This window comes from Schistocerca americana, chromosome 2, assembly GCF_021461395.2.
Source record: "Schistocerca americana isolate TAMUIC-IGC-003095 chromosome 2, iqSchAmer2.1, whole genome shotgun sequence".
Classification (NCBI taxonomy): Eukaryota; Metazoa; Arthropoda; class Insecta; order Orthoptera; family Acrididae; genus Schistocerca; species Schistocerca americana.
The window spans coordinates 131,851,317-131,861,220 of NC_060120.1; the positions used below are offsets into that span (position 1 = coordinate 131,851,317).

Here is a 9,904-nt window from a genome sequence, read left to right on the forward strand (position 1 = left end):
TTACTGATTTAACATAAGACCAGAACTTCCTAGGATTTTCTGTCAAGTCGGTACATAGAATTTCACTTTCGAATTCAATGAACGCTTCACGCATAGCCCTCCTTACGCTAACTTTGACATCGTTTAGCTTCTGTTTGTCTGAGAGGTTTTGGCTGCGTTTAAACTTGGAGTGGAGCTCTCTTTGCTTTCGCAGTAGTTTCCTAACTTTGTTGTTGTACCACGGTGGGTTTTTCCCGTCCCTCACAGTTTTACTTGGCACGTACCTGTCTAAAATGCATTTTACGATTGCCTTGAACTTTTTCCATAAACACTCAACATTGTCAGTGTCGGAACAGAAATTTTCGTTTTGATCTGTTAGGTAGTCTGAAATTTGCCTTCTATTACTCTTGCTAAACAAATAAACCTTCCTCCCTTTTTTTATATTCCTATTAACTTCCATATTCAGGGATGCTGCAACGGCCTTATGATCACTGATTTCCTGTTCTGTACATACAGAGTCGAAAAGTTCGGGTCTGTTTGTTATCAGTAGGTCCAAGATGTTATCTCCACGAGTCGGTTCTCTGTTTAATTGCTCGAGGTAATTTTCGGATAGTGCACTCAGTATAATGTCACTCGATGCTCTGTCCCTACCACCCGTCCTAAACATCTGAGTGTCCCAGTCTATATCTGGTAAAGTGAAATCTCCACCTAAGACTATAACATGCTGAGAAAATTCATGTGAAATGTATTCCAAATTTTCTCTCAGTTGTTCTGCCACTAATGCTGCTGAGTCGGGAGGTCGGTAAAAGGAGCCAATTATTAACCTAGTTCGGTACTTTCAAGGATGTACATCTTCACTGAAAGTGTTTCTTACTAATGTCTTTGTTATAATGTTTATTTCTATTGTTTTGTTGCAGTTATTTCTTTTCACTTTCTTTGTTGCAGTTATTTCTTTTCACTTTCTTTGTTGCAGTTATTTCTTACACTCTGTTGTTGTTTCTTGTCAGTTTCTTTGTCATGGTTGTTTATTGCAGGTTTCTGTAGTGTAACTGTTCAGTACTAATTTGTTTACAGACAAGGCTTCTAAACAATCTGAGACCATCCAGTGAGTTCTGTGTTTTCATGAGGAATTTGCCAGTTGACGCAGTTGGAGTGTGTTTAGTGAAAGGGACTGTTTGAAATATCTTCTGACTGGGGCCACAGGAGAGTGAAGTGTGCTGACTATTTGCATATCCTTAAAAGAGACAAAAAAATAAAAATAAAATGTGTGTTCTCATTTGAAGTCTCTGTTTCAAAGTGAAGATGTTTCCAGTGACGACTTTTTTTTGTTCTTAACGTTTTGACAGAATAACAACAATGATACTATCTGAACAAGGTGAAGCCTCCCATGGTGTAGATGATGCAGATTTTGCATCAATGGCGGAAGAATTAAATATCCTGAATCAGTCAACTACAGAGGTAGGTGTTAGCCCTTTTAAGAAACTGTGGTCAGTGAAGTCCAGTCATTAGCTCTATGCATCAAGAAAGCACAGAGAAATTAATAAAGCTATGGATGAATACACTACAGCTAAACTGACCACACTTACTGCTGCTACAATGGCACGTTACCAAGATTTAAGTGAGTTTGAACGTGATGTTATTGTCAGCACAGGAATGATGGGACACAGCATCTCCGAGGTGGCGATGAAGTGGGGATTTTCCTGGACGACCATTTCACGAGTGTACCATGAATATCAGAAGTCTGGTAAAACATCAAATCTCCAACATCGCTGCAGCCAGAAAAAGATCCTGTAAGAATGGGATCAAGGACGACAGAAGACAATCTTTCAACTTGACAGAAGTGCAATCCTTCCGCAAATTGCTGCAGATCTCAATGCTGGGACACCTACATGTGTCAGCGTGCGAAATATTCAACGAAACATAAGGCCCACTCATGTAACCCTTGAGGACTGCACGACAACGCTTTATGCCTCGCCTGCGCCCATCAACACCAACATTGGGCTGTTGATGTCTGGAAACATGTTGGCTCGTCAGACAAGTCTCATTTCAAACTGTATCGAGAGTATGGATGTGTATGGGTATGGAAACAACCTCATGAATCCATGGACCCTGCGTGTCAGCATGGGACTGATCAAGCTGGTGGAGGCTCTGTAATGGTGTGGGGTGTGTGCAGTTGGAGTGTTTAATATTTTCTGTAAGATCATTAATATACAATATGAATAGCAAGCACCGCAACAAACTTTCCTAAGGCACACCTTAAGTTATTTCTACATCTGGTGATGACTACCCATCCCAGATAATATGCTGTGTCCTCCCTGCCAAAAAGTCCTCAGCTCAAGTCACAAATTTCACTTGATATGCCCTTATGATCGTACTTTTGACAACAAGCATAGGTGTGGCACTGAGGCAAATGCTTTTTGGAAATCAAGAAATACTGCATCTGCCTGACTGCCTTGTTCCAAAGGTTTCTGTATGTCATGTGAGAAAAGTGAGAATTGGGTTGCACAAGATCAATGTTTTCAGAATCCATACTGATAGGCATTGAGGCGGAGGTCATTCTGTTCAACACACCTCATTAGTTTTGAGCTCCAAGTATGTTCTAAGATTATACAAGAAATCAATGTCAAGGGTATTGAACAGTGTTTTGCGGATCACTTCTAGTGCCCTTCCTGTAGACAGTTGTGGCCAGTGCTTTTTTCCAAGAACTGGGCACTGTTTTTTGTTTGAGTGATCTATGACAGATTACAGTTACAAGAGGGACTAACTCGGCCACAAATTCAGTATCTAATCTGACAGGAATTCCGCCAGGCCCTGGAGCTCTGTTAAGTTTTAATGATATCACCTGTTCCTCAACACCACTGACACTAGTTTTTATTTCATTCATCTTTTCAGAGGTACAAGGATGAAATTGGAGCAATTTTCCTGGGTCTTCCTCTGTAAAGAAACATTTGAAAACAGAGTTAAGCATTTCAGCTTTTGCTTTGCTACCCTTAATTTCAGTTCCAATCTCATTCGCAAAGGGATGGATACTAACTTTGGTGCCACTAACGGCCTTTACATATTACCAGAATTTCTTTGGGTTGTGCAAAATATCATTTGACAATATTCTGCTACAGTAGTCATTGAAGGCATCACAAATTGCTCTCTTGACAGTCAAATGCATTTCACTCAGGTTCTCTCTGCCTGAGTCTTATGATTTACACCTATTATGCAGTAGTCTCTGTTTCTTTAGAATTTTCTTTACAGTGACTGTATACCATAGAGGTTCCCTCCCATTAAGAACTGTTCTACTGGGTACATATCTACCCTGTTATGGTCAACTTTTCTTTGAAACTTGAGCCATAGTTCCTCTACATGTTCCTGCGCTGTGCTGAAAGTTTTAAGTTCCTCCCTGAGACATGACACAACTGATTTTTTTTATCTAGTTTACTGAACATATTGGAAACTCCAGGTTGAAATAACAATAATATCAGGAATACGATAGATTGCTACTCACAGTGAAGATGATCCGTTGAGTTGCAGACAGGTACAACAAAATTACTGCTACACGTGCAGCTATCAGCCAAAGCCCTCCTCAGCAAAGAAAACATATATGCATTCACACAAGTCAGCACACCTCATGTGCACTCTGCCAAGTCATCAGATCATCTTTATGGAGATTAGCAATCTATCCTATTCCTTATATTATTGTTAGTGAATAGGCCTATATAATATCTTTTTGCTTGTTTTAGCTGTTCTTTACCTTTACATCCTTGGTAGTCACTGTTGTTATCACTGTGTCATGGTTACTGATACCAGTTTCTATGTGGAATCCTCAAAGGAATCACGTCTATTTGTTGCCATTAGATTCAATACATTTCAATCTTGATTGGGATTCCTAACGATCGGTTCTAGGAAGTTTTTAGAGAAGGCATTTAATTGTGTTTTACAGGACTTCTTATGATGCCCAATACTAACAAAACTGCAATTTTCCCAATTAATTTTTGGATGATTTAAGTCTCCACTGAGGATTACAGTATGATTTGAGAACTTACATAGATCCAACCAATGAACATGAAGTGACAAGAGTGACAAAAAGCTTGAAACCTAAAAACATCAGAGAAGGCAGATGCTCCACAGACCACAAGACACTTTGTGTAGATTGCCAACATATCATTTAGTGAAGCAGAGTTTCCCGAAAGGCTAAACATATTAAAAGTGAAGCCATTATTTAAAAAGGGTGACAAGTAAAAGGTAAGAAACTACTGTACAATAGCACTCATTCCATCACTCATCAAAATATTGAAAAAATGGATGGAGCACAATTAACAAATATCTAAATAATCATAAGCTCCTGAAAAGGAGTCAGCATAGGTTTCAGGCATGTAAAAACAAAGAAACAGCAGTAACTTGCTGCACTGTACAAATAAGCAGAAATGTGGGGAAAAAAACAACAGCCTAGGAGGAGTTAATTAGATATCTCCAAAGCATTTAACACTGTACACATAAGCAGAAATGTGGGGAAAAAAACAACAGCCTAGTAGGAGTTAATTAGATATCTCCAAAGCATTTAACACTGTCGTCCTTTCAGAAAAACTAGAGGGGTTAGGTTAGCTTAAAAAAGAAAAAATGCCTGTGATACTAATACAGATTTTAGGACTGAGTTGACATTAAATGTAAATAAAGCAGACTGCATGCAGTTTGGAAGAAAAAAAAATGTAAATATAGATCTGGTGTAGGTCGACAGATTCATAGGCAAAGTAGCACCTACAAAGTTAACTATGGAGAAAAGAACAGCAATTAATTGTGAAATCTGTAGTTTTATTACAGCAGATCTGTAATACATAGTCACGGCTTAAGTTAAGATTCCTGTATGCTCCACAATAACCAATATTGTTCATTACGCAACACTTTCGAGTAATGTCACCTGTTGTTATATGCGCTAAAGATGACTATGCAACAGTTGAAATCTAGATCTGCTGTAATAAATTGACAGATTTCGCAATCAACTGCTGTTCTTTCCTTCATTGTCTATATTCAACAATCATTGCACACAAAGGGGTCACATGGATTCCAATATGATCTACAAAACTGCTGGGGACCTCACACTTTCTTCTCTTATGTTGGAGGAACACCACAAGAACTACCCTGGGGCACTGACTGATACTGTCTATGAGTGAGGATAAGGGACATCACAGCTTTAAGTGTGTCTGCATGGTGCATAGTTACTTTTTCAAAGTGTGCTCCTGAGATAGCCCTGCTATCTGAGTAGCAGACCTAAGGGCCACTTATAGCACTCTTGGTCATCATGCATGCTATCGAGTTGACATATGAGCTGGTTGCCTGAGCTTCTAGACTTCTTGTGCAGTTGTTTGGTATCCTTGAATCTTTCAGGTACCCCCAGCTCACCTGCAGCTTCATGTAGTTAGACCGCTGGAAAATCGAATGGGGATGGATGATTAGTGAAGGGCTTTATTCAAAGTGGTTTGGAGTTTGTGCAGATGCGTCTGTGCTGCATTGCCCCACAATGCAGAATCACAGTCCATCACACCACAGACGAAGACCCTGAATAGGTTGAAACCACTTTCAGTGGGCAACTGCGAAACTGCATTCAGTAGTGTTAGAGGACACCAAAGCACTGCAATATTTTCTGTCTCACATTAACGACGTAGTGTACTAAAGTCAGTCCGCTGTCCAGGGTAACACCAAGATACTCTGACGTCGTAGTCCAGTCATTCAGTTCTCCAAAGAGTTGTATTGGTTGCAGATCTGGCCAAAGGCATTTAGTGGCAACTCTTGGAGTCTGAGGCACATCTGACATGTGCATAGTGTATAGTACAGGGCCCAGCAAAGATCCCTGTGGCATGCCTGCGCGAACTCTTCTGATGGCAGATGTTGTTTCTCCAACTCTAATGACAAAGGTATGGTACCACAGGTAGCTTGCCAATAGCACGACAGAAAAGCCTCCAATGCCAAGGCCGAACAGCTTGCAGAGCATTCCCTCATGCCGGACAAAATTTCTGGGAATTCATCTTGATGAAAACTAAAAATTTTAATGACCATGTAATAATTCTTGCACAGAAACTCAATTCAGCTTATTTTGCTTCAAGTATTGTCACAAACATTTGTACCTTAGAAAGTGCAATACATAGTACAATTTTTTTAGTCTGTTGCAATACACGGAATAATATTTTGGGGTTCCAAAATTTTTTTATGGGAGAGGGCCGACCAAATAATAATTCCTAGTCCTTCACAGATATACTGCAAATCAGTATTCAGAAAGCTTAAGATACCAAAATATCATCCACATCGAAGAAGGTTGACATTTCAACTACAATCCCTCAAACCAGCACAGCCCTCCATCCACAGTGAACAGAAAGAACTAACACATACTGGCATGTGAGCCATATCGGTATTAAATTTTACAACAGATTGCCAGACTATTACAGAAAGAGGGTAGCCTAGATGAAAAGAAATTTAAAACAACACCTAAAAAATTTCTAATCGTACAATGTTTTTACTTGGTAAGTGACCATACTGGCCACAAAAATTTTTCTAATAATACTTATATCAAGCCAAAATTGGAAAACCAGTCTTCCTTCCCTTGACATTTATATTATATTTACATATCTAATGGACAGCTGTTGTCTGATGAAAAGCCTTTACTGAACCAGTCTTCCTAACCTTGACATTTATATTATATTTACATATCTAATAGACAGCTGTTGTCTGATGAAAAGCCTTTACTGAACCATTGTTGTTAGTTAGTTACATGTTCCATAGATCATTTGAATGATTATTTTTTTCAGAATAATGTGTGTAAAAGGATCCATTGGTTAGGTAAGACAAAAGTGAAGGCCTATGTAGAACAGACATCTAAAATAACAGAAGTACTGTCACAGCAGGCGTTGTTGTCATCTTCAGACTAAGGATTGGATAGATGCAGCTCTCAACAGTAGTCTAACCTGTTCAAGCCTCCTGATCTCTGAATAACTATTTCAACCAACGACGGTAGTCTCCCTTGAATTTTTTTGTAGCATATCTACGATGTAAGTGCAAAATATGCATCAAAATCCCACCAGTGAGTTGTCTGTTATCTAATATGTTTTCTGAGTTTTGCTTCCACTTTTAGTTTTTATGCCAAACAGTGTGTTAAAACAAAAAAATGGCAAATTGTGTTTAAATATGGCGCAAATGCAAACGTGAGGCTATGGTACAGATCAACACATTACAACAACCTTCATTTGCATTCATATTTGTCGGCTTCACCAACTCACAATCAAATTATCACCTTAAAACCTAAACTGAATCTTGGGCTACACTAAAGATCAGTCTGTCACCGCATCCAAGATTTCAGTGGTGATCCAATATCACACTTGAGCCACCTTCATTAATCCCTTTGTCTCCCTCTATAAGATTCATGATGGGAAAGTATGTATGTATACAAATTTGTATTACAATGTATTATTTGGTATTATTTTATGTATGTATTTGTGTATTACATTTCCTTATAATGACTTCACATAAAATTTGTGTGTACATTTGGGTAACATCCTTACAATATTTATTATTAGATAAATAAATAAAAATATATGGGTGTAGAGATGAAAAGGCAGGGCAGTGTGGAGACCTGACTCAAACTAGTCTTTGGACTGAAGACCACAACAAAAGAAACATCTTGAGTTGTTCCATGCTGTATGTTACAATAACAAACTTAGTCATCATTTCACAAATATGGTACACATGAAGTTAGCTGTAAAATAGTGTCATCTACGTATGTTTTCTTTGTTTCAGTTTTTATAATTCCTAATGTAACTTTACAGCAAAAAATGCAATGACATTTACATTCTAAAGTATTTTTTTACTAAATATACATTCATTACTTGTCTTCAACTGAAACTGATTTGACATATATCCAACATTTTTATGTTGGGGGTGAGTAACACACAAAGTTGTAATGTAAAGTCTTCACAGCAGCCCCTTTGTAACTGGTCTTACTGAATGAAAGTACTGTTTAATTTACAAGTAAAATGTAACTATATTACAAGTTTTACATTTGAACAACAATAAAAATCATAAACGCGAGCCTTAAGTCACTTTTGGATTACACTATAAAGTGGCACCATGTTTCCACTCAACAAGAATCCCTTGCTACAGTCACTAAAATCGTGGGCTTCTTCATTATATGGCACTTACACCATACTAAAATGAGTAACACTAGCCCGTTACGCCCTAATATCTGTACAGACAAAATTTATTCAAGTTTGTTTCCAGTAGAACAGCAGTGCAAAACAACCTTCTTTCAATTCACTTAGTGACACAATTATTTAAACTTATAAACAACAATTTATGCATACCAAATTTCTCTTTTAGCCTACCATGTGAAATTTTCCGCCGTGCAATTTCTCCACATATCTGCCTTATGATTTCTCCATTTCACATTATGAAGTAGTTTGATGTTACTCACCATTTGTATGGGTAGATTACTGTTTCGCAGGCAATTAGAACCTTCTACTTCCCGTGGACGCTTTCTTGACATCCTTGACGGAGACTGGAGGTTCCATCCAGAATTTGGCTCAGCTTTACCTGCAACATCATATGTAACTTACACTCTTCCTTTCTGTTAGGCACTTATTTCTGTCTTTAAAAAGTCCATGCAGTCACAACAATCGGCATGCAATAACAGCTTTTGAGCGTCGCAGCAGACGATCTTTAGTGTACTGGTTACGGTGCTGCAGATTTTAGCTGCCTTTGTAAACATGTGCGCGATGTACCGTTCAAATTCGTGCCATTTTAAATTTTCATAATAAAGGGGAATGGAATTTCACCATTTTCGTTATCCTTTTGCTGTTAAAACTTAATAACTCATCCATTTGTGTGCAAACAGCCGAGTGGAGGTATCAAGTAATCGACTATTGACGAAGCCTTCACGCATATAATCAAAGCTTTTTTTCCCCCTACACGCAAGTGAAATACTTCAAAAATAGTCATCCAATTCCTATTTTCTGTTTTAGATAATATCAATACCTGGAGGCATTAATAATAATTTTCGCAACTCACTTGTTTGAATATTGTTATCCTTGGTGTTCCCGTAATTTCAATCTATGAGTTGCGTCACTTATCGTATGATGTTGTGACGTGCCAGGATGTGAGAAATTACGACAGTATTATTATAACTGGAAAATTTTTATTTCGTAAACATTAGACATTGTAACCGAGGAGTTAAGCTATATATGCCGGTTGTTGTTCTGTACTTACTGTTTCCAATCAATGACATTGTCACGTTCACAACAGATTCCGGCAAATTGGTTAACTGCCAACGTTTCTATTTCTTGCAGCGAATGATTCGAAAAAAAGCACTTCTTACACTTAAGCATGTATACTAACAGAAAACATATCTAACAGTTCTGTTGCAGTGTCTACCGATGATACGTGTTAACCTAATCGATGTGCAGCTATGACCTGGCACGACACGTTTCGCGTTTAGCGGGTCTACGTAACGGCTCCCCTCCTAGAGGCACTGTTCTGCGTGCGGCGTAGAGAAAATTGGAACCGTTTAAGTGCTGAATTGACGATAACAATTAGACATCATCGAGTTTGACGTATTGCAACGTATCCATGAAAACGCAGGTCACATACAGAGAGCCTATATAGGCTCTCTTTCAAGTTCACATAAATTATAGCAGAGACATTTGACTATTAAGTATCAAGTCCATGGGAGTGAGTGTTTAATTGAGGAAGAGAGAATCCCTAATTCCATTTTCGTGTATTATGAGGAGATAGCATGTTTTATATATCACCCACTTCCAATTAAAGTGGTGAGATGAATATAGAAGTAGCTCGCAAAAATTCAGATAGTGTGCATTTTCATTCTTCGGTTCGCAACGTCATTTCGTTGCAAAAACGTAGTAATGTGTTTAAACGAAATCAGTAGAAACATTGTCAC

The 9,904-nt window shown here is 38.3% G+C and overlaps 1 protein-coding gene across 8 annotated transcripts in view; it reads right to left on the reverse strand.

Annotated features, from left to right (window-relative positions):
• LOC124596644 (choline-phosphate cytidylyltransferase A-like) overlaps nt 1–9,605 on the reverse strand; it is a 133,343-nt gene extending 123,738 nt beyond the window's left edge. For 2 of the 8 annotated variants that reach the window (XM_047135876.1, XM_047135875.1), the window contains exons 1-2: nt 9,217–9,602; nt 8,426–8,544 (exon numbers count right to left, since the gene is read on the reverse strand). In XM_047135876.1, coding sequence (XP_046991832.1) covers nt 8,426–8,544; nt 9,217–9,235 — 138 coding nt within the window. In that variant the 5' untranslated portion in view covers nt 9,236–9,602. Of the gene's footprint in view, nt 1–8,425; nt 8,545–8,732; nt 8,764–8,786; nt 8,941–8,985; nt 9,135–9,216 lie in introns of those variants that run through there. The other 6 variants (XM_047135874.1, XM_047135877.1, XM_047135872.1 and 3 more) reach the window with 6 other exon arrangements.
• Nucleotides 9,606–9,904: the final 299 nt, after the last annotated feature.